Source organism: Arvicanthis niloticus, chromosome 11 (genome assembly GCF_011762505.2).
Source record: "Arvicanthis niloticus isolate mArvNil1 chromosome 11, mArvNil1.pat.X, whole genome shotgun sequence".
Taxonomy (NCBI): domain Eukaryota; kingdom Metazoa; phylum Chordata; class Mammalia; order Rodentia; family Muridae; genus Arvicanthis; species Arvicanthis niloticus.
Window position 1 is genome coordinate 49,849,297 of NC_047668.1, and position 24,060 is coordinate 49,873,356.

At 44.0% G+C, this 24,060-nt stretch overlaps 2 protein-coding genes across 6 annotated transcripts in view; both read right to left on the reverse strand.

Moving 5' to 3' along the window:
• Wdr35 (WD repeat domain 35) overlaps positions 1–474 on the reverse strand; it is a 52,547-nt gene extending 52,073 nt beyond the window's left edge. For 4 of the 5 annotated variants that reach the window (XM_076942128.1, XM_076942127.1, XM_076942126.1 and 1 more), the window contains exon 1: positions 287–442. In XM_076942128.1, the coding sequence (XP_076798243.1) occupies positions 287–310 (24 nt within the window). In that variant the 5' untranslated portion in view covers positions 311–442. Of the gene's footprint in view, positions 1–286 lie in introns of all 5 variants that reach the window. The other variant, XM_034514050.1, reaches the window with a different exon arrangement.
• A 2,448-nt stretch (positions 475–2,922) lies between these two features.
• Matn3 (matrilin 3) lies at positions 2,923–23,670 on the reverse strand. The gene is made up of 8 exons (XM_034514332.2): positions 23,401–23,670; positions 18,887–19,453; positions 15,753–15,878; positions 12,715–12,840; positions 10,547–10,672; positions 8,235–8,360; positions 5,615–5,725; positions 2,923–3,912 (listed from the first exon to the last, which is right to left on the reverse strand). The coding sequence occupies exons 1-8, from the start codon at positions 23,606–23,608 to the stop codon at positions 3,857–3,859; spliced, it is 1,446 nt and encodes a 481-aa protein (XP_034370223.1). The 5' UTR covers positions 23,609–23,670; the 3' UTR covers positions 2,923–3,856.
• Positions 23,671–24,060: the final 390 nt, after the last annotated feature.

A 24,060-nucleotide genomic window follows, 5' to 3' on the forward strand; every position in this document is an offset into this window, starting at 1 on the left:
ATCTATCATCTGGATCAACAAGTAGCAGAGGAAAGATCTACCAAGGCTTGAGGATCACTTTTTATCACTAAAAAGAAACTTGGCATGACTAGAATGTGGAAGAATCCTGAGAAAAAGTTGCTGGCTCGGCCAAGGACTACCGGGCCTCAGAGACCCGCGGGAGAAGATAGGTGACAGGAAGATGGAGAAGCTGCGGGGACAGCCGCCTGCAATCCCGGGAGAAAGGGGGCACCGGCGAGCTACAGGAATGGAGTCGGCGCGATGGGGGTCCCCAGGAGAAACTCACTTTCTTGCTCAGGTAGAAGAACATCGTAGGAACTCGGAGAAGACGGCCCGCAGCGGTCAAGGCCGGCTATATATAACGGGTTCTACACCTCCATTTGCGATCACCGGTGGCTCGGAGAAGCTCCGGTCGCCTGGCAACCACCTCCGCCTAGTCGCATCCGGGGCGCTTAGAGAACTTCCGGCGTGGGCTCCGGCCGGGTGCTGGTTGTTGTGCGCCTGCGCCGGAGATGGGCTTGCAGTGTAATTGGTGTGGGGTGAAGTCGACCCGTTCTTCATGCCAGTGGGCCTGTATCTGGGCTCTGAGCCTTTCTGCTCTCAGGTTAGCGACTTGCCATCCATGTCGCTCCCAGTGCTGTCCCTTCATCCCTGCTGCTGCCGCTGTACTACACCACCACGTTACCAGCCGAGCGTCGGGTGTCAGTATAAGCTAAAGAATGGAGCCCCTTAAAAAAAAAAAAAAAAAAAAAAAGTCTCAAGAATTCTGTTTTCTCTCTAACTTGCTCCCCGTGGCTTGCTCAGCCTGATTTCTAATAGAACCCAGGACCACCAGCCCAGGGATGACACCACCCACAATGGACTGGGCCCTCCCCCAATCAATAACAAGTTTTTTAAAATACCTTACAGCATTTACTTGAGTAAGGTTCCCTCCATTCAGATAACTCTAGTTTGTATATCAAGTTGACATCGGACCAGCCAGCACAGAATCCTTAAAACACCTTAAGGATTATGTCAATATCCCTTTTTTATAAGGGTCCTTATAAAATAGGAGTATGTGTGACCTTTGGGTCATTAAAGCTACAACTGCATTGTGGCATACCCTTCCATTTAGAAATATTTGAGGTGGTAGGTCTTTTCTGTCCAGAAAGTGATTTTTCTATATTTCTCTTAATGTTTTATACATCTTTCCTCATCATGTGTGCATGTATGAGAAAGCACATGTGGAGACCAGAGAGCCACACCATGTAGCATCTTCTGTAACTCACCAGCTCATTTTCTGAGGCAGGATCTCTCAGTGACCTTGGAACTCACAGTGTGGGAGAGACTGCCCAGCCAATGAACTCCAGCATCACTTGATTCCAGACTCAACCCTGGGGTTACAGGTGCAGCACAGCTAACCAGGTTTCTAGGGATGCTGGGGATCCAAACACTGGTCCTCATGTTTGCAGCAAGCACTTCACCCACTGAGCCATTTTCCCATGCCCTCATTGTCCTTTCGGGGTATCTTAATGTTAACGAAGTTCCCAGATCTAGACGTTCAAGTAGAGCCACTCCTCTGCAGTGGAGTTACTTGGAGTTATTTGGTCTCACCCATTATTTTATTATTTATGGTTTTCCTTTTTAACATAATCTGCAACTATCGACATTGGCTTATATAGTCTAGCATGTGCTTCATACAGAAATGTTAATTTCCCCCACTGGAGTCTTTCCCTACCAGAAGCACACACCTTTGAATCCTTTGACTTCAGGCTATTGTCTCACCACATCTAGAAGTTAAGAGTCGAGGATTTTTTTTTTTTTTTTTATTTCGGTATGGGTGTTTCTCAAAAAACAAACAACAACAACTAAAACCTAAAGGCAGATCTACCATATTATTCAACCATGTTACTATCAGGTACATACCCAAATAATCTAAAGCAACATACAATAGAGATGCCTGTACCTCTGTGTTTAACACAGCGCCATTTCCAATAGCCAAGTGGCACAGTCCATTAATGAATAAAAAAACGTGGCATGTGGAGCTGGAGAGATGGCTCAGTTGTTAAGAGCACTGACTGTTCTTCCAGAGGTGAGGGTTCAAGTCCCACCACCCACGTGGCAGCTCACGACTGTCTGTAACTACAATTCCAGACATACATGTAGACTATGTGAGGACCTGACACCCGCCCACACAGACATACATGCAGGCAAAACACCAATGCACATGAAGTACAAATAAATAAAAAATTTTAAAGGTGGGATGTATACACACTGGGTTATTATTCAGCCATCAGGAAGAAACAGAAGATAATATCCAGATGAAGCTGGAATTCATGTTGAGTGAAATAAATCAGAAAGACACATATCACGTTTTCTCTCGTTTGTGGAACTGAGGGTCACAAGAGTAGGTGAGGTTTAGAGGAGAGGACGAGAAGGGCGGAAGGCAAACACAAAGGCTGAAATAGGAAACAGAGGTCGACATGATCCACATTCATTCGTTATATGAAAACGTCACAGCGAGGGGCTGGCAAGGTGGCTCAGCAGGCAGACACACCTGCCTCCAAGACCACTGGCCAAGCTGCATCACTGGAATACAGATGGCAGAAGGAGAGAACCAATTCCAACACGCCATCCTCACAGGTCCACGTGTGCTGTGCCACACGTGCACCCATGCAGAAACAAGCACACACGCGCGCACAAACACTCTTGCTCAAGCAGTCGCCCATGTCTGTAATTACATTTTTCCCCCTGGTTTTATTTAGGAACTCCCGTTCCATTTACCCTGAACTGACACAGCGTGAGACTCAATTATTGAAAGAGTATCAACATTTTGTTCTTTCAGTTTCTCAACTGTTACATATTCAAAAATTACTCATTCCATTCAACATGATATGCTTAATAGAAAAAATAACAAGAATCATCAAAACATCAGCCATGGCATTAATGTAGAAAGATAGAAACTTTTATTATATTAAAAACAATACAAACCAAAACAGATCGAGTAGCACAAAATTTAAAGAATTATTTCATTTCAAAAGTTATAAGCTGCACTTTAAAAGAATATGTATTCAGTATAATTTGAGTGAAAAAATTAGGCTTATTACTGACATTTTTAAAAGATAATATAACTTGTTGCTTATTATACTAATTTTATAGATATAAAATTTTGCCAATTACATGCTAAAATTAAATGATAGAATTCAAATTTTTTTTCCTTTGTGACAAAAATCTTAGCACCATAACTTCATGGCCAGTCTTCTTTAAGTTGTTCATCTCTATGACATTAATGAATTAAAAGTGTCCTGTAACATCCATTTAGTCTGTGTAAATTATTTTAGGTACATGTATTATAATCCCTTGATTGTAGCTTTAATAATATTCCAGTAAAAAAAAAACAAAAAAACAAAAAATATTAAACAATTTTAAATTCCCAGTTTAATTATTTTATCTTTGTATGTGTAAATATTTCATAAAATTTGCACTTTCAATAGTAAGGCCGGTTCATATTATAAATATGACCAAGAGAAAACAGACCTAAAGTTTTATGAATAAGATCATCTTACTAATATAAACAATTAAAACTTAAATGGCTCAATCAGTAGATAACAAAACATTAACCTTTTCACTCTTCGTGTTATTAATGATTTCACAGTCATAGCTATGAGACATTAAAGCTTGCTTTTAATAAGAGTCTGCACATTTATCTCCTTGGAAAATGATACTGGCTCTCCAGAAAATCTTCATACTGTTTACCAAATAATGTCAAGCGTTTATAATGGCAGATGATTAGCAGGAACATCAAATGACATGTACAAGAGAAGGGGACTCGTGTATATCAAGCGCACTCCACATTTCCAGGCGAGAGTTTTGCAGTTTAACGATGTACTTGTCCATATTCGGTTACTTGTAACTTCTTCAAAATGTTGTCAAGTGGCTAGATGTTAAGGCCAAAGTGATTCTGTTTTACACATTTAAAAACATAGGCCCACTCTCAAAGGCTTCAAGACAAAAGAAAATTGTATCCCACTATACATGAACAACACTACTTTCCCATTCAAAGCCTACTCTAAAATTCAAAAACTCATCATGAAGTTACACTCCTGCCGAGGTCTCTTTTTTTTTTTTTTTTTTTTTTGTCTTTTCTCTCATCAAAAATTTAATTGGAACAGCATCTCTCAGTGGGGAGCAATGCTTATGAAGTCTTGATTAAAGGAATTATGGAACAGTCCCTTGGCTTGGCTCTCTGGAGATTTTAATTTTGTGGGAAATAGACTTTAGGAGGTGAGGGAAGAAAAGATTTCTTCCTTGTGTGGAGAGAAAGGCAGTACTACACAGGAAAAGCGAACGCCAGCTAACCACAATTATCATCCTAGGCATGTGAAAGATCTGGAAGCAGATTCCTTCATGCTGCCTGTACCCGCCTTCAAAGTCTGAACACTCCTAGGTCATACTGGCCCCAGTCTAAATTCCATTCCTCTGAGGTATACAAGAGCAGAGTTGTTAACTTGAGCTATGCTGAGGTAAAGCCTTTTTCCAGAGCTAGTGCTCCCGAGTGCTGACTTTGAAAGTTGCCGAGAAAGTGTCATGTTACATTTTGAAGCCAGTTTCTTGACGTCTTGGCTTGACAAATTGTATAACCATGTGTCATCTGAGGTACAAAATCCCATAGATCTGCTGATTTTTTTTTTTAAATTCTGGACACAGAAAGACTTTTGAGGTAAGAGTTACTTTAAAATGGGCTGGAAAGATGGCTCAGAGGTTAAAAGCACTGGCTGTTCTTCCAGAGGATGCTGGTTCAATTCCTAGCACCCATATGACAGCTCACAACTTACTCTAACTTCAGTTCCAGGAGATCTGGTACCCTCGTGCAGATATACATGCAGGCAAAACACCATGCAGATAAAATAAAATTTAAATTAAAAAAAATGCTCTAAGGAATCATAGCTTAATTGCTCTGTTATGCAAGAGCTCAGTTGGGCACATACATTGCTATGAAAAAGCACTGGGGAAAGAAATATGTAGTTTTTACATTTAAATGTTGCATGAGTAAAAATGGTCTATCGTGCTGTTGGAAAAAACTGTGAATTCTTTTCAGATGCATTCCCTTGCTTAACTTTCAGCAGTGAATAAGATTCTTGCTAGTAGAATATCCTAAAAATGTCTGGCTAGTATCTAGTGGCGGTAGGTAGGTTGACTTCTAGAAGCCACATGGTAATATGTTTACTGCTGCTCAATTAGTGTGTCAATCAGAAATTGAAACTTGCAAATAAATTTTTAAAAGAAGACAGGGTCTGGGTTGTAACATAGTTGGTAGAGTACTCACTTAGCTGGCGTGAAGCCCTCGGTTTCATCCCTGGTACCTCATAAAACCAAGCATGGGTGTACACACCTATAATCCCAGCAATGGGGAGAGGGGGATAGGAGGGCCAGAAGTTCTAGGTCATCCTCATCTACTTATCAAGTTTGAGGCTAGCCCTGACTACAAGAGACTATGTCTCAAAAAAAAAAAAAGAAGAAGAGGAGGAGGAAGAGCAAGGGGAGGGAAAGAAGAAAGGGAGGGGAGAGGGGGAGGGGAGGGGGGAGGGGGGAGTTGAGGAATAAGAGAAGGAAGAAAACCTTCCTAAAAGGATATGTTTGGTATTCAGCTTCTGGAGATGGGAGCTAACCTTCTCCTGGAATGCCAGCGTGGCCCCACAGCCGCAGGCATCTTCTATGGAAATGAGGCTTCGTGCTTCTTCAATGTCTAAAGACAATGACAATACATAAGATGTTATAGCTGCAAGGGATTACAGCAAAGTGGGGACTGGGGTGTAGAACCCCTGCCCAGCATGAGAGGCAAAACAAAGAAATGATAACAAACTGTGAAATCTACAATTCACTTCAACATTGCCACTTATGTAAATGCATTTTTTTCAGGAGGTAAAATCATATAAAGCAAACAGGAAATAATTCTTATTAATGTTAATTTTACAGAAAACTTTATTGGGAAACACTGGGGAAATGTTTGTATTTGTCAAAACTGGGTGACGGTTATTTGAGAGTTCATTGTATTTCTCTCTGTGCTTTTGTCATGGTCAGAAACTAACCATTACACAAAGCTTTTTAAAGGTAACCGCTATAGGAGAAGAGTTCTCAAACTGTGGGTCGTGACCCCCTTGGGGATCAGATAATTACATCACAATTCACAGCAGTAGCAAAGTTACAGTTATGATGTAGCCATAAAATAATGTTATGGTGGGGGCACCACAACATAAGGAACTATAATATTACAGGGTCTCAGCATTAGGAAGGTTGAGAGCCACTGGTGTAGGGAGAAGCCACAGACAGAGAGACAACAGTGACAACCCTTCCTATGCTACTGGTGATTTCCTACAAAGGATTGCTATTCTATTGAATGATTTGAATTGAGAAGTATAACTTTTACCCTTATATACTTTGGAGCTAAAAATTCAGAGCTACATTGATAGCCAATCTAGATAACCCACGTGTGTGTCTGTGTGTGTGTATGTGTCTGTATATGTGTGCTTATGTGTGTGTGTCTGTGTATGTGTATATATGTGTATGTAAGTATGTGTGTTTGTGTGTGTATGTGTCTGTGTATGTAGGTATGTATGTATGTGTGTATGTGTATATGTGTATGTATGTATATATAAGTATGTGTGTATGTGTCTGTGTATGTGTGTATGTGTCTGTGTATGTGTGTATATGTATGTATGTATGTGTGTGTACGTGTCTGTGTATGTGTGTGTGCATGTATCTGTGTATGTGAGTATATGTGTATGTAATGTGTGTGTGTGTATGTATCTGTGTTTGTGAGTATATGTGTATGTGTGTATGTGTGTGTATGTATCTGTGTATGTGAGTATATGTGTATGTAATGTGTGTGTGTGTATGTATCTGTGTATGTGAGTATATTTGTATGTATGTGTGCGTATTTGTGTATGTGTGTATATATCCATGTATGTGTGCATCTGTGCATGTATGTGTGTATGTGTGTGTATGTATATGTGTATGTATGTGTGTATGTGTGTGTGTGTATCTGTGTATGTGAGTATATGTGTATGTAATGTGTGTATGTGTGTGTATGTATCTGTGTATGTGAGTATATTTGTATGTATGTGTGCGTATTTGTGTATGTGTGTATATATCCATGTATGTGTGCATCTGTGCATATGTGTATATGTTTGTGTGTGTGTGTGTGCCCATGCACACACCAGACCTGGAGCTCACTGATTGGCCATGAAGCCCACAGAATTCTACTTCAACCTCTCCGCCCAGGGCTAACAGACATGCTGCTCCATATACCTGACTCTTCAGTGGGTGCTGGGGATCTGAACCCACATCCTCACTTTACCTGCAGCCATCTCCCCTGCCCCTGTTTAGTTTTGAAAGCAGAGTCTCACACTATCCAAGTGGCCTCAGACACTGATCCTGGCTAGACACTATCCACCAAACATCAGCTACATGCTGACCATCTTTGTCCAGAGTGTAAAACAGGCAACTAGTCCTGTGCTCTTGCTTAATAAACACTAAGATCTGTGAAGCCATGTGCTCAATTGGATATTCTTATTAAAAACACCCCTTAGAAAATTACAGAGCAGAGGTATGGCAAAAATGAGTGGAGAGACAGAGAGAGAGAGAGAGAGAGAGAGAGAGAGAGAGAGAGAGAGAGATTCACACTAACATTAAAAAAGAATAAAATACTTAGGGATATTAAGTATATAACGTCTACACTGAAAATTACAAAACATTGTTGAAGAAAATTAAAGAAGACTTAAGTGAAAAGCAGCCACGGTATTGAGCGCACTGAAGACTGTTAAAGTGGCAGTACTCCCTGCATTGATCTAAGGATCACTGCCAAGTCCCAGTGGCCATTTTGTGGGAAACTGACATGTCCCAGGGGGGAGTGGAAAACATCAGTCACTGTCCTGTGAGTTCAGAGCTTCAGATAGGAAGAGTGAAAATATGCCAAAGAGGTAACTGTTTGGTCACTGTTGCTACAGAAACAGTTTGAAAACAGGAAAAAAAAATAGATTTGATGTGATGATTATCTTATCATAATAGCAAAAAAAATACAGACTTAGAAACATTAATTAGAAAGAAAAAATGAAAGAAGAAATCAGATCAAATTACAGAAAGCAGACCATGTAGCAGAGCAAGATAATAATTTAATATAAATTTAAAAAAAAAGCATCTTCCTCCTAGATTTTCCCATTGGAAAAAAAAAATCTACTTAAGGGGCTAGTTGTCACCTGAACATGTCTTCTTGTCATCATTCAAGGTGTAACCAGGGAAACAGTCACAGTGGTAGGATGCTTCTCCATCACTCACACAGATGTGCTGGCAGCCATGAGTGCCCAGCACACACTTGTTTCGGACTGACCCAAACCATGCAGGAAAGAAAATATTTACCCATTAGTTAAATAGACCACTACGCACAGATGTCTGGAATACAATGCTTTGTTGGATCCAGCCAGCACTGAGAATCAAATCACCCAGAGCCCTGGCTTCCAGGGGAAAGTATGGCTTCCTTCCCCGGGTCACACACCCTTGGCCTGACCTGTTCCCCTTTGTGGTCCTGCAGCTGTCTGAGGGGACTTCTCTTCTCTCCTGCCCATGTGCCGAGTAGTACTGAGTCTTGGCATTACAGAGTTTACTGTAGGCACTTCCGAAAGCTATCAATGCTATTGATAGTTCATGACCACAAATAAATGATTAGGAAGTTGGTGGTGGCTAACCTTGATAGCCATCTTGACAGAGTCTAGAAAATTGCCTGGGTCGTGTGTGTCTGGGAAGTTCTAGACAGAAAGAGCCACTTTAAATGTCACACACTTTAAATGTGGGTGACACCATTCCAGGCGCTGGGCTTCAGAAATGAATTCAAAGGAATGCTCACTGAATACCAGCGCTCATGTCTCTGCTTCCTGACTTGTATCCAATGTGACCAGTGGCCTCAAGCTCCCGCTGTTCTGACTCCCCTGCGATTATGGACTGTAACCCTCAAACTGTGAACAGAGTAAATCCTTCCTTCTTTTTTCCTTCCTTCCTTCCTTCCTTCCTTCCTTCCTTCCTTCCTTCCTTCTTTAAGTTGCTTTGGCAAGGCATTTTGTCACAGCAAATATCACTGTATGTGAAAGTTTGGTGTAGCTACACACACACACCACACACACACACACACACACACACACACACACACACACGCTCACATCTGGACTATATTACTCAAAGATCAACCACTGATACTTATGATGTGGAACAGAAAGCACTGATGACATACTAATGTTCATTCTCCCTTCTCCACCCCCACCCCTGAAAGAAAAATAATAGGAAGATTAATGACGATATATTTAACTAAATAGTGAAGTACCTTTATCACATAAATAGCATTTCAGAGCTTAAGATAGTTTGCCCAAAGAAAGCAACCAGAGGATAGCACCCCACCAGTCCTATAGTGAATTCAGAAAGGCTCCTGGGAGACCCAGATCTCTTCCCTGCTGTTACAAGAGCCAAAGCGCTGAACCTGCTCATAGTCTTTCACTGGTCACAGGTCTCCTGCCTCACTCTCTGTAGTGGCTGGGATTAGAAGCATGATTTCATTTCTTAAAAGGGGAAGAGCCAGGCTTGGTGGTACATGCCTGCAACCCCAGCACTTGCGGTTACTGCATGTTGAGGCTAACTGGTACATAATGAGTTCCTGGCCAGCCTGGACTGCAGGAGACTCTGTCTTAAAATTAAAAAAAAAAAAAAAATCCAATAATGTACCATTTCCCATCATTTATCCTGACAAGATCCCACCACGTCTAGTTCCCCAAGGAAGAAGAGAAGATGGAAAGACCTCTGAAAAGGGCTGATATGCCAAACTAAGCAGCACCTGGAGAGCAAGGAATGCCTGTCCAAAGGGAGAGCTTCTATGTGTATAAATGCTGCCCTGTTCTAGCTGTGCATTTAAATCAAATTAATGAGGATTAATGGTCCTGGCAGGGGCTCATTAGCCGAGTCACAAGGCTCTGAGTCACTGAAGACTGATCAGCTAGTAGCGGTCGGTCAAGAATGTGCCACTTCCAACACCCTGGAAGGTCTGTGCAGGTCTAAGTGAAGCCTTCACAAAGTCTCCTTTGCTGAAAGAACCCAGCTTGAAGATCAACACTACCGAAAAGTTCCAGGCCAAGTTTTAACTGGAGACAGATCAGTTCAACCTATCACACTAAATAGTTACTATACAGCTGACTTCCTCTAGGTACCTCAATAGTTCCCAGTATACACAGCTATAAAATCTTTCCTGGATACGGACCCCCATAAATCATTAGCTTTTCTTAGTCCCTATTCCTTACCTATTCCCCACTAATTTTCCGAAGTGATCTATGTATGTAAAAGCCAGTGAGCTCACCAAACCCCCTGGGTAAGGAGTGCCTTAAATGTGTAAGCTGGCCTGAGGCCTGAGCCTGAATCTTTTAGTCCCCCCACCCTACCCCCACACCAACAACCTCTCCCCCTGGTGAATTCAGGTTGATTTCACCACCATGAGAAGAGTCAGGTAGAAACGGATTTGTTGGATGGACTTTACCTGAACATGTTTTCTTATCTGCATTCAGAGTGTAACCTTCAAAACATTCACAGTGATGGGACCCGGCTCCATCATTCACACAGATGTGCTGGCAACCGTGTGTACCTGAGGCGCATTTGTCCTGAGCTGACAGATGAAGGTATGAGAGTGAAAATTTAAAATTAGAAGTCAAAGAGTCCTTTATTACCCATAGATAGAAACATGCTTAAGTGCGGAAATAGATGAGGGGGAAACTGGCTGGAGGCTAGGCAAAGCTGTCAGCGTTATTTGCTCTTAACTAGAAGTTAGCAGACTTAATAAAATCCTTCACACACGGTAATTATTCTCTGCTGTTATACTCAGTTCTTCTTTCCACATCATCAGTGTTGAATTTTTTTTTATAACCTAAGCATCTCATAAATATTTAATGCATTCCTTTTAGGTTTGTTGCATTTATTCCAACCCAGAAATAAACCAGGTAGTTACACTAGATCCAGGGAAAAGGGAAATTTAGACTTTGGAGAATTTCTATTTTAACACTCTTTCGTTTCATAAGTAAGGTACAAGAGCCCCAAGGAGACCAACTATTTTAGGAAGAAACTGAGACCCAACTCTTTCCTCATAGTACTTCCCTGTGAGAGACAGATGAGTAGGGGGGAGTTAGGTAGGTAGGTAGATAAATGGATATACGTACATACATACATGCATATGTACATATGTACATACATACATACATATGTACATACATGCATACATACGGATATATAGTAGAGATACATATTTGGGGTAGTTTTGAGACAAGATCTTACTATATGGCCAAGGCTGGCATAAAATCCTCAGTCTTGAATGCTGAAATTGCAGGCATGTAGCACCACAGCCAGAAATATTGAAAAAGACTTGTATTGACATATTTTACAAAACTTTGGTGAGGGAGGATTGAGACAGAGTCTCATCTGTAGCCCAGGAAACCCTAGAAGACCTAGTATTTATAGTGATCCTCCTGCCTCTGCCTCTCAAGTGCCAGAATTATAACCATGAGCCACTGTACTCAGCTTTAGTCAATTTTTTTTTTATTTTAAACTTTCAATTTTAAGGTAAGTTCGGAATTCTGAAAAACTTACTTCATCTTATCTCAAATGCTACCACTTTAGATGTCTAGTATGATAAACAAAAACACAGATACAGCATGATTTCTTATCCACCCTCAATATCCAGCCATTTCTAATTATTCTAATGTCCATTTTCTGGTCCAGGATTCAACCCAAGAACCCACGAGACATGAAGTTATACTCTGAGACATTCCAATAGTCTACCTTTGTTTTCACAGCTTTGACACATTTGAGAAGTACTTGGAACATATTGTGAACTAAGACTCTCTTCCTCTGTCTGACGTTTCCTCGTGGTTCTAAGTTCTTAGCAAGAATAGTCGAGGTGTGCTGCTGCTCCATGTGATACTGTCAGTGAGGTCATCTTTAGTGATGTAAACACTGACTTCTTGTTACATGGCTAAGGTGTCTACCAGGTTCCCCACTATAGAGTTACTGCTTTGTGTTATCTATCTATCTATCTATCTATCTATCTATCTATCACTCTCTTTCTCTCTCATGTGTGTCTGCCTGTGTGTCTGTGTTGGCTTGTGTTTCTGAATCTGAGTTTCCCATTGCCCAGGCTGGCCTTGAGTTCCTGATTTAGCTGGGATAACTTAGAGTTTATGATGCTCCTGCCTCCACATGCCATCAATGCTTGCCTTTGAAAGCAGTAAGTATTTGGTAGAGTGTTATTTGATGCTAACTTACTACACTGTCTAGTATTTGGAATATAGAAAATAGAAACGAGCCACACATTTATATACACAGTAAGTACACATCCCCCTTTCTGATTTCTTTTTATACAGAACTTAGTTACAGGAAATCCAGCTGGGCAGGGGTGGTTGTATGCCTTTAAATCCAGCACTTGGGAGGCAGAGGCAGGCAGATCTCTGAGTTTGTGGCCACCCTGGTCCACAGAGAGAGTTCTAGGACAACCAGGGCTACAGGCAAAACAAAACAAAACAAACAAACAAACAAAAAGAAAAAAAGATACATAAAATTCCAGGGTGGCAAAAGTGAAAACTGACCCAAGTTCCCAGTTGTAGGCGTCCCTTCAGCAGCAGGTAGGTTAGCAGTTGAATGAGTACACAGCCTGCTCACCTGCACAAGTTCTTCTGTCTGCATTCAAGGTGTAACCTTCATAGCACTCGCAGTGGTAAGAGCCATTTCTGTCGTTGACACAGATCTGTTCACATCCATGAGTGTTGAGGGCACACTTATCAATGGCTGTCAAAAGATGAGCATAGCAACTGTGTACACAAGGAAAGGGGGAGGTAAAGAGAGAGAGAGAGAGAGAGAGAGAGAGAGAGAGAGAGAGAGAGAGAGAGAGAGAGAGAGAACGAAGGCACTGATGGAATTTAGATCCCACCTTCTGGTCTTGTTCTTTCACCAACAGACCCACTGATGTGGAACCAAACTGAAGCCATTTTGAATAGAACTTCCATCTTGACTGGGGTCAAATAAAGCTTTAGTTCCGAAGACGTCTGTGGGTAACTGGCATCCTGGTTGGCAAGTTGAGAATGCTAGGCAAGTTGCCCCAGCACAGTTGAATAACCCAACCAACATGAACAAGATACGTGTACCACAGAGACATGTTCCTAAGGAAGTCCCCCTCTCTAAGTCCTGATTGGTGAAATAATTTGGCATAGATGTTTGTAGAATTCAGGCTTAAAATTTATGTAACATTCTGGCTGCAGGTTGCAGTTCAACTCCCAAGTCCGTTCTGCTGCCCCGATGGATCAGTAGCAGCCCGAGTACAATAACTTTTGGCGTCTGGCTAAATACTTCCTAAGACGAGTGCTCGAGGATGCAGTCAGCCCCCGAGTCTGTGCTGTTGTCACTGACTAATCAGTTTTTTCTGCCCAATGCAAATAAGGATCTTGCTTTGCTGGACTCTTGCGACTGCTTAGGTCATTTTGGATTTTCGGATCCAAACACTGATACATGTGTCTCTTCCCTTCTTTGCATCTAAGCTTCCTTATCCATAAGATTAACAGTTTGACCTAAATGATCGGTTTTCTTCCTCAGAAAAACTCTCCTAGGATTGAAAAAATATATATATATAAGAAAAAAATCTAAAGTCTATTCTTTGTTGGCTCTGTGTAGTGTTTAAATACCAGTGAGCAGAGCCCTCAGTACTTCTCTCCATATGACCATGAGTGCATATGGTCTTAAAAATAAATTAGGATGCTCTATCTAATGAAATAAAAACCCAGAAAATATCAAATATTCCAAAGGATCAAGGGTTCTGGATCCTGGAACTAGAGAGTTTGCTCACAGGTTAAGAGCACTGGTTGTGCTTCCGAAGGAACCAAGTTGATTCCCAGCATCCACATGGCAGCTCACAACTGTCCATAACTCCAGTACCACTGGATCCAGCACCCTCTTCTGGCTTTTGCTGGCACTACAGAAACATGGGTGTGTATGTGTGTGTGTGTGTGTGTGTGTGTGTGTGTGTGTGTGTGTGCATGTGTGTGTTTGTGTGTGTGTATCACTTATATAAATTTATGAACTAACATATATATTTTAAAAATAAAGAGCTTTATAGCCCTTCCTTCTCACCTCCCCTTTTATTAATGCTTTTTTTAAAGAACAATAACAAAGGGGGCTGGAGAGATGGCTCAGCGGTTAAAAGCACTCACTGTTTTTCCAGAGGTCCTGAGTTCAATTCCCAGCAACCACATGGGCTCACAACTGTCTGCAATGGGATCTGATACCCTCTTCTGGTGTGTCCGAAGACAGCTACAGTATACTCATATAAAATAAATAAACAAACAAATCTTTAAAAGAACAGTAACAAAGAAAGCACACTAGTAAGGCCCTTAAGTCAACATAACACAGACTCAGAAAGAGTCTGCATGTTTTGTCTCATACAAGGAATCTAAATTTAAATTTGAATGTGTGTGTTTGTATATGTGTGTTTGTACATCACAGAACCAGAAAGGAGTTCATAAGAGAAAAGAAAACGATCTGAAGGAGGTGAGAAATAGAGGATAATATGAGACAAGTCACGGGGAAGCAGATGGGTGTTACAGGGGAGGACGGCAGGGGACCAAGCAAGAGGGGAGAGGTCCCTGAGGAACGCAGCAGGGAGGAAAAATAATGAGAACAAAGACAATGACACATGCCTATGACAATGCCATGATACAACCTATTTATATACTAACCTAAAAGATTAAATTTTTTAAAAAGAAGAGGCCAAAGAGACAACTCTGTATTTATGAGGAGATATCACTTTTGCTGGGGTTTTGAGTTTGGTTCTTAGCACATGCAGTGACTTACCACCTGTAACTCTACCTCAAGGGAGATCTCTGAAACCTCTAGCCTCCTCAGACGTCTGCACTGATGTGCACATACCCACACATAGACATTTGCATGTTATTTAAATTTATTATTTTTTTATTTTATTGATTTTTCAAGACAGGGTCTCTCTCTGTAGCCTGGCTGTCCCGGAACTCACTCTAGACTGGACTGGCCTGAAACTCACAGAGATCTCGCCCCTGCCCCTGCCCCTGCCCCTGCCCCTGCCCCTGCCCCTGCCCCTGCCCCTGCCCCTGCCCCTGCCCCTGCCCCTGCCCCTGCCCCTGCCCCTGCCCCTGCCCCTGCCCCTGCCCCTGCCCCTGCCCCTGCCCCTGCCCCTGCCCCTGCCCCTGCCCCTGCCCCTGCCCCTGCCCCTGCCCCTGCCCCTGCCCCTGCCCCTGCCCCTGCCCCTGCCCCTGCCCCTGCCCCTGCCCCTGCCCCTGCCCCTGCCCCTGCCCCTGCCCCTGCCCCTGCCCCTGCCCCTGCCCCTGCCCCTGCCCCTGCCCCTGCCCCTGCCCCTGCCCCTGCCCCTGCCCCTGCCCCTGCCCCTGCCCCTGCCCCGATCCTGCCCCAGCCTCTGCCTCCTAAGTGCTAGGATCAAAGACATGTTCCAACACTGACTGGCTCTAATTTTTTTTAAAGAATGGTACCAAGGTCAATGCTAGGCTGCTTTCGTAGATTCTCACTTTCCTCTCATGGTTTCTATCAAGGCTGCTAAACTGGGGTAAAGAAACTAGCTAGAAGGCACTCGGGAGAAAAGAGGTCAGAGCCCAAAGGAAAACTCACCCCTAGAGAAAAGGCAACTCCCACTCAACCACGGTGCCCTGAGGAAGCCTCACCTGAACACGTTTTCCCATCAGCGTTCAAGGTGTACCCTTGGCTGCATTCACAGTGGTGCCTACCGTCACCATCGCTGACACACACGTGCTGACACTGGTGTGTGCCAAGCATGCACTGGTCCAGAGCTAGGCAAAGAGATGCACAGTGATGACACAGATACCCAAGAACCAGTTTAGACATTTCCTCTAGTTCCAAAACACTGCCCTCCGTACTTCTTTCTGACTCCATCTTGACTTCACTATTTTTTAAAAACAAAAGCCTTTGGTTTATTAGATATTTGACGAGATGTTGCAAAGCTAGAATTATAGATCTTTCTATTCTCTCTCTCTCTCTCTCTCTCTCTCTCTCTCTCTCTCTCTCTCTCAGTTGTTCAAGACAGGATTTCTCTGTGTAGTCCTGGCTGTTCTAGAACTCACTCCATAGACCAGGCTACCTCGAACTCAGAAATCTGCCTGCCTCTGCCTCCCAAAAGCTGGGATTAAAGGCATGTGCCACGGCTGCCCGGCTGCTATACCAACTCTCAAAGGAGAAAGTTAATTCTGAGTTTGTATCTGCTAGAAACATTTTCATGGGTCAGACAACATTATGCTGTATTTGGTTGAATTGTGTACCCTAAAAAACTATTGTTGCCTCTCGACCCTAAGCGTCAAGGAGGTAATAATGTACTGTCAAGAGTTCTATGAGCTAGCGGACCCACTGTAACTGAAACTTGGTTTGCGACAGCTCCACATTTTGTGCCTAAAGGGAACTGGAACACAAGCATGCCTATCCTCCTGGCCCTGACTCACACTTGGGCAAGTGAGACATGCTTGCGCATGCAAATAGCACAAGGCCATCCAACTAACAACCTCTTTGTGCATGCCCAGTGTGAGTCTGAAGCCCACATATCTACTCTGGTTCTTAGTAGCTTCAAAGATGATGGATTCGAATCGAATCGTAAATGCAAAGAGATAAAAAGAAAAGCATGAGATTATGTCAGCTAAATCAAATCTCCATCCTTTGGCTCCTGGAAACATTTGTATTTCATTAGAATGCCCCCCTCCCACACCCAGTGACATGCTTTAAAAGACAAATCAATGAATTTAGTCATTTCTACAAAACTGAGGCCTGTTAGAAGAGACTAGCACTCCTGTGGCAGGTAACCCAGCTTCCAGTGCCCTTGGCAATAGGACAAGGCTAATATTTTCCCAAGGAGTGCCTTTTTTTGTGGAGTGATCTTTCCAGCCATTGACTACAACAAGCTGCCCCTCAGTCGTTTTTTTTTCCAGAGAAGACATTCCTCCTCGCCCCCAGAACAAGTAGGTCTTTTGTAAGAGAGGGAAAAGACTGCCACTCACCACCATTGCTTTATAGCCTTTGAGCCCACCCCCAGTTGCTAACTTTAAGACCCGACTTAGCCACAGACCAGAGTCCTGTCGGAGCAGCTCTCACCCACAGCTTGAGGGGGTTTTCTGGGAAAAAGAAAGAAGGCCACTTTCTTTCTAGAACCTAGTAAATGCCAAGTAGATGCCATCATAGCCAATGGTGTTTTTGTGAAGGCCTAGTGTCCCGAGACACGGAAGACAGGGCGATCCCAGCCAGGTCTGGCAGAGGTGAAGCCAAAGCTTCATCTTTCATTTCCTGTCCAAGTGATGATTCTGGGCTCCACTAGTTTAGTTACTTCAGGTAGAAAGTCTCATTGATATTTACAATTGTAGCTCCTGGCTCGCTTGCATGTCTCTTCACCATAGGTATCAGAAGGCTGCTACCTTTAACTTTGCTTGTGGTGGTCAATATGAGTAGGCAGAGTGTGCATGGCAGAAACTGTCTATGCTTAGGAATCCACCCAAGTTGGAAAGGTGTCACACTTTCTTCAACAGTTCTATAGAGGCTTTCAAATGATAGTCACATTTTTAAAACTGTGACTTCCACAAACCATGATTCTATTTTTTTTTTAAGTTTCTATTGCTTTCTTTTTTATTTTTCTTTTTTTTATGACAGGGTTTCATGTAACCAAGGCTGGCCTCGAATTCAGGATGTAGCTGAGGCTGGCCTTGAACTCCATCTCTCAAGTATTACTACCACACCTGATCACATCCTGGTTGGGAGTGGGGGGGGAGGGCAATTTCCAGCACTGAATAGATTTCATACTGTTGCATCTGATTAATTCATGAAAAAAAAATTCTAATAAAATTAGCATGTTCCTATTCAAATGCCATCCAAAAGAAAGAATAGAAGATTAACAGGATGATTTGTTTTTAATTTGTTTCTTGTGTCTCTTAAGTGAATCAGAAACCCCAACTCTTCTGGTCTCTAATCCAATTATTCCACAAAAGAATAAGCAGAGTCAAATCTGAAAACAAGGGTTATTAATTAAATGCGCATGGCCAGAGACATTGGGGTAGAGCCCACTGATTCTCGCAGGGCAGACGCGACTCCAGCTTCTGCCAGAGAACAGTAGGGCACTGTTAAATCTGAAGATGTAAAGCTAAGGAAACATTTGGAGGAGAGGGGAGGAATGTTAGTGGTGGGGAAGGGATAAGGGAAGGACAGGAGAAAAATGTCTTGAGTTTGGGTGTTTGGGGTTCGGGTTTTATTTCTGACCCCATCGGGGAGCGGCAGGATTGTTTATTCTGGTTATTTCCAGAAGTTAACATGTCTAACGCAAACATGAAGGTTTTCTGAGCAAACCAAGTCACATATAGTACAGCCTTGTACTTCTAAACCAACACCATGTGTTTAGGTTGGTTTAAAAAAAAAAAAAAAAAAAAAAAAAAAAAAAAAAAAAAAAAAAAAAAAAAAAAAACCACCAAAAAACATTGCATGTGTATAATTCTTCCAGAAAATTTTTACCCCCACCCCCCAAAATGAATACACTTCTTTTTTCAGGGGGCTGGAACATTGGCTCAGCACTTAAGAACGCATACTTCTCTTGCAGAAGGCCCAACTTTGGTTCCCAGTGCCCATCTGGGGTGGTTCACGACTGCATACAACTCCAGCACCGGGGGATTTGAGGTCACTGACCTCACCCAGTACCCACACTCATGTGCACATTACACATAACTAAAGATAAATCTTAAAAAACAATTTCCGGACACACAAAATATAAACTATAACATCCTTGCTAGTTGGAAGCTAAGACTTGGCAGCTTACCACAAAAGGTTTCCTGGAATCTAGCAGAGAGCTTCTCAATGACCCCATAGGTCTCCACGTAGAAGACGTGCTCTTCCAGGGGCTTGCTAGCCATCATCTTGAGGGACTCCATATCTGCCCGGTCCACACCCACAGCATACAGCTCAATGCCAGATGCCCGGGCTCGGGCAGCCACCTCATTCACCTGGTCCTGGGGCCTCCCATCTGTCACGATGATAGCTACCTTGGGGATGTTAGACATGGGCCCCCGAGCTCCAGCCTCCACAGTGAAGGCTTCCTCCATCGCTGTCTGGATAGCTAACCCTGACATGGTGCCTGTTGACAAGGGTGTGATCCGTGCCACAGCCTGTTTCAGGGCCTGTTTGTCTGAATAGGTGTTGAGCTGGAACTCTATCTTCACAGTGCTGGCATAGTTCACCACTGCCACCCTTGTGTCTGCGGCCCCGATGTCCAGAGTGTCGATGATGCGGGAGACAAAGGTCTTCACCTTGGTGAATTCCAGAGGCCGGACACTACGAGAACTATCAATGATAAACACCAAGTCCAAAGGCCTGCTCTTGCAAACACCTGCAAAGAAGGTTATAGAGAACACAAAAGGCTAAGCCTCCGTCAGATCACAATCAGAAATGTGACAGTTCTCACTCCCAGAGAACTCTGGGATTCCGGGAAGCCAGACCCAGGAGCATCCCCTGATCCCAGCAGTACCATAGCCTGCTTCCTTCCTGGAAGCCATCCTCCCTCTGCTGTTAAAATCACCCAGGCTTTGAGCCTCCCCAACATTTTACTTGAGAACTTAGCCCACCATTTAAAGTTCTGTTCCTGAGAGTCTTTGTAAGTCCCGGTATGGAAGGGATCCCAGGACTTTCTTGGAAGCTGGCTGAAACAGTGGGGCAAGGACTTCACCTAACACACATACTGCATGTCAGTCTTTGGGAGCATATCTTGTTTTAAGGAGCAGGGACCATGACCTGGCACCTCTCCTACCTCCCCCTGAACTCTCCTGGCCACTTCTCTTTGCATTTTTTCCCTTGTTACTTGCCTACACCTCTGCCACAATGGCAGAAAAGAGGAATCGTCGGCTTCAAAGCTCATTCATTCTTTCTACAGAAAGCCATCTTATGCCTCCAGTAAGTCAGCACATGCTCATAGCCGTTTATTCTCTCTGTCTCTTTTAGTCTTTACTGCTTCCTCCAACCTGATTTGCAAGGCCTTCTCTCAACCAAACTGAGTCCACTGTCAGCACTAGATGGGAGAGAATCCAGTTAACATATCTCCTTTTCAAGCTATTCTCCACTTTCAACCAACACGCAAAGGAATACAAGTACACACACACACACACACACACACACACACACACAGAGCCCTAGGTGAAAGTGGAGTCCTTGGGAAATGTCAAAGCTCCTTCTTTCCTAATAAAAGGACAGATTGATGCTATTTGCTCAGTCGGTAGGTAGATCTGAAACAAATTCTTAGCTGTGAATGGTGGCACCAGCTGTATTCAGAGTACTTAGGAGGCTAGGGAGAGGGAAGCACATTTAAGATAGAGAGTGAAGTACTCTCAGAAAAACAAGTGAACTCCATTTAAAAAAAAATAAAGTATTTAGACTAAGTCATTTCTGAGAGGAAAGGCTTTGTCTGGGACAGGGATTTTCTCTCTGTCATTGCTGGGTGTTATGTGTTGCTGTTGTTTCATTCTACAAGCTGGAATCAAGCCCAGAACCTTGTGTACCCCAGGCAAGTATTTTACCACAGAGCTACGTGCCCAGCCCTTCAGTTACTTATCCACACATTAGTCTATTTACGTGGTTAATTACTATTTTTTTTTGAGATGGGACCTCCTGTAGACCAGGTTAGCCTCTTACTCACATATGTAGCTAAGGATGACCTTGAGCTCACTGTCCTCCTGCCTCCACTTCCCAAGGTGAAAGACATGTGCTACCACACAGCCTTCAAATTTTGTTTTCAAAAAGCAGAATTTTAACTTCTTGGTTTTACTTTATCAGCTGGATATACTGCATTAATAAAATACCACCTTACCTTGAAAGTCACTGGAGGGATCCCAGCATGCTAACACTGGATCCTATGAACTAGGCAGTTATTCACATTTAGTAAAGGTTTGGGAGGAGCAAACCCTGAAAAGCAGTAGTGTGAGCCTGGCCTCCATGACTCCTGTCTCCAGCCACAAGGCCTTCCCGGTACCCAGCAGCTGCTCCCTGTGAGGCAAAGTTTTCCACCACAAAAAAAAAAAAAAAATCTCATGTGCCCAGCCAACGTTCGAATGTTGACTTTGAGCCACCACCCAAAAGATGCCGTATATGTCATGTGTTTGCTTAAGTCAAGGGGAATTACAAATCACTTTTTAAAACAACTCCACAATTTCCTTCAAGATTTCCAGGGATCAAGAGCAAGGAAAAGGACTTGTATAGAAAATCTTACCTGGACATAGGTATATACATTTCTGCATGGTTGGAGAGGAAGGAAAAATCATCATGGTGTAAGCCGCGTGTTAAACCTTTGCTTACACTAACTCCCAAGTGATGTCCCTACAAACCCGTGTGTCCTTGTAACTAAGCATGCCTGATTCTATCCTTCTCTGTTTGGTTTTCCCAATAAATCTTCTATTCGGGGGAGAAAGCTCTGAGATGTGATAGGCAGAATAACTCCTGTCCTTATTCCAGGGGCTTCGCGCAAACACTGCTAAACGTAGCAAAAGACTGCAGCTGTGATCAGAGAGCTTTTGATGGGGAAGTTGGCCTGGATTTTCTCAGATGGATTCAAGAGAATTACCAAGGTCCCTAAAAGTGGAAGAGGTTAGACAAGAGGGTCTGTGTGAGCAAGATGTGAGGTGGGCTCAAACTGCTGTTGCTCCTTCTGAAGAGGGAAGACAAAGTGGCGCCAAGGACCACAGGAGCTTCTAAGAAGCTTGAAAGGCTGGCAAGTACTTCTTTCTTTCTGGTGCCTCCCTCCCAAAATGACAGGGATGCAAACCCTGCCAACACCTTGCTATGACCCCAGGAAGAAAAGCATCAGCCTCCAACCTACAGAACTGTAAGGTAACACTCTGCATTGATTTCAGTCACTAAATTCCACCATCATTTGTTTTGTAAGCAATAGAAAAGTAATACAGGAATCTTGGCCAGGGTGGCAACAATTAATCCCACGACCATGCGAGTTCTTTGCTCATCCCTACTATCTCAGCAAAGGTACACAACTGTTCTTTCATCTCAGTCCCACGACTGGCAGTTTGACTCTCAGGAAAAGAGAAAGTGGGCTTGCGGGCATAACTCTGGTGGGTAACTTAACTTGCATGGGTCCCGCTTGCCCCATCTAGGTGCCAACGTTCTTGCAATTTTAAATCTGGGATTTCAAATCAGGTATGATGGAGAGTTTCCTGCGTTGATTCTCGACATAGCCAGCAAATCACAGGAGGGGACAGACCATGCAAATTAGCCAGACAGCATCACTGGACAGGTGAGCTTGGCCACCTAAAACGTGATTTGCTACAGTGTCTTTCAAGTCAAGACCAGACAGACTAGAGCTGGATATTTGGGTAAGGAAAAGACAGCCTTCTGTAAGTGGTACAGAAAGTTTAGCCAGCTGTACAGTGCATGGAGCCCTTGCTTGACTTTTAGGGGCTCTGAGTTTCACTCAGGGGATCTGATGCTGATTTTCTGGGCTCTTTCACTGTTAAGTCTTGGGGTCCCTATATGTGTTGTGAGGTTTCATGACAGGTGCCTATCAGCTTCTCTGGGCTCTATAGGTTTGTTCTGCTCAGAGCAAAGTTGGGGGGTAGGGTGGGGTTATGGAGTTCTTCGTCAAAGACCAGACCTGCCTGGTTCTTTGGGGATCGACAGAGTACAGTTTGGAGTGTGAGGCCCAGTTGGCATAAGCATAAGACCAGGTCTGGGGCAGAACAGAGTAAAGCACTGATATGGTTATAGAACAGGACCCTCCCTGGACACCTAAATGGCAGCTTGGTTTTCCCTCCTAGTCTCACTTTACACACCTCTACTAAGGTCGTTCCTTCTTCCAATCCTGGGTCCCCTTTAGACCCTTTCTTCTTAGGCAAAAAGGCACACACATCGAACACAAAATAGACAGAGATTTCCAGGTAAACTGCAGAGTGTCAGGAAAAGTTCGCTTTCCCTAACCAAGAGATCAAGGCCAGTTTAGAGCTGGGAGCCCCCATTCCCTGGCTGGCACTCCTACAGGTGCGAGATGCTCCCTTCCCAAATCTCAAGGAAGTTCAGGATACCTGACACTATCATAGTTATGCGCTTGACTTTACACTCTAACCCTACCCCCTCCCCTACGTTGTCGTACCCTTCGTTTCTGAGCAGGATTGCATGGAGAAGGATGTTTCCTTCAGCAGCCTGCCTGCCTGAGGCTGGGATAAAGGCACTTTCGGTAGATGTGGCATGTTACGTTCTTGGGTCTCCTGTCCCTCTTCCCTCATCCAGCCATGGCTGTGGCACCCTCTCTGGCACAACGGTCCCCCACCCACCCCGCTGTACCTGAGCCGCGGACCCCGGGATACGGAGAGCGGGTGGAAGTAGCCAGAGCAGAGAGATGCCCGGGACTGCCCCCGGGGATTCGTGTCCCCAGTCGGCGGATGCTCGCACGGGCCAAACGTGCAGGAGCAGCCGGGGGCGGCAGGAGCAGCAGAGGCCAGAGCAGCAGCAGAAGTCCCGGGAGGTGGCGTAAGGGGGCTGAGAGCAACATGATGGGCTTGACGACCTGCTGGGATCGGCGAGCCGGGAGATAACCAGGGTAAGCAGAGTCAGACGCGGGCGTAGGACCGCACATTGGCGACCAATTTAAAGGTCCCGCTTCTGAGACTCCGCCCCGCCCCGCCCACTGGAAAGCCTTGCCACGAGAGCCCGAGAGCCGCCAAAGGCCAACAAGAAGCCCTGTCTGTGCATTCCAGTGGCAGGAGCGGAATGTCTGGGACTAGGCGGCCAGCCGCAAGGTGGTCACTGCCCGCCTAGTCCGGTGGGCTCGGCTGGGTGCCTCCTGGCCTATTGCCTCCTTGTAAAACCAGGCTGGGTAGGGGGACTCCTGCTCTACCCTCTTGAGCCGGCCAGACCTGTACCCCCGGATTCTATTTGACAAACCTCGAGTTCTGTACCCACTCAGCTGCAGGTAAGCTGAGAACGAGAGCCTCACACAAGACA

Bases quoted from the DNA above. Each gene is read 5' to 3' on its own strand.
- Matn3 (XM_034514332.2), bottom strand. From the start codon at position 23,608: ATGTTGCTCTCAGCCCCCTTACGCCACCTCCCGGGACTTCTGCTGCTG. The intron at 19,454-23,400 runs GTACAGCGGGGT...CCTTCTTTGCAG, and splicing joins TCCCGGGGTCCGCGGCTCAG to GTGTTTGCAAGAGCAGGCCT. The intron at 15,879-18,886 runs GTAAGCTGCCAA...CTCTTTGCCTAG, and splicing joins ATTCCAGGAAACCTTTTGTG to CTCTGGACCAGTGCATGCTT.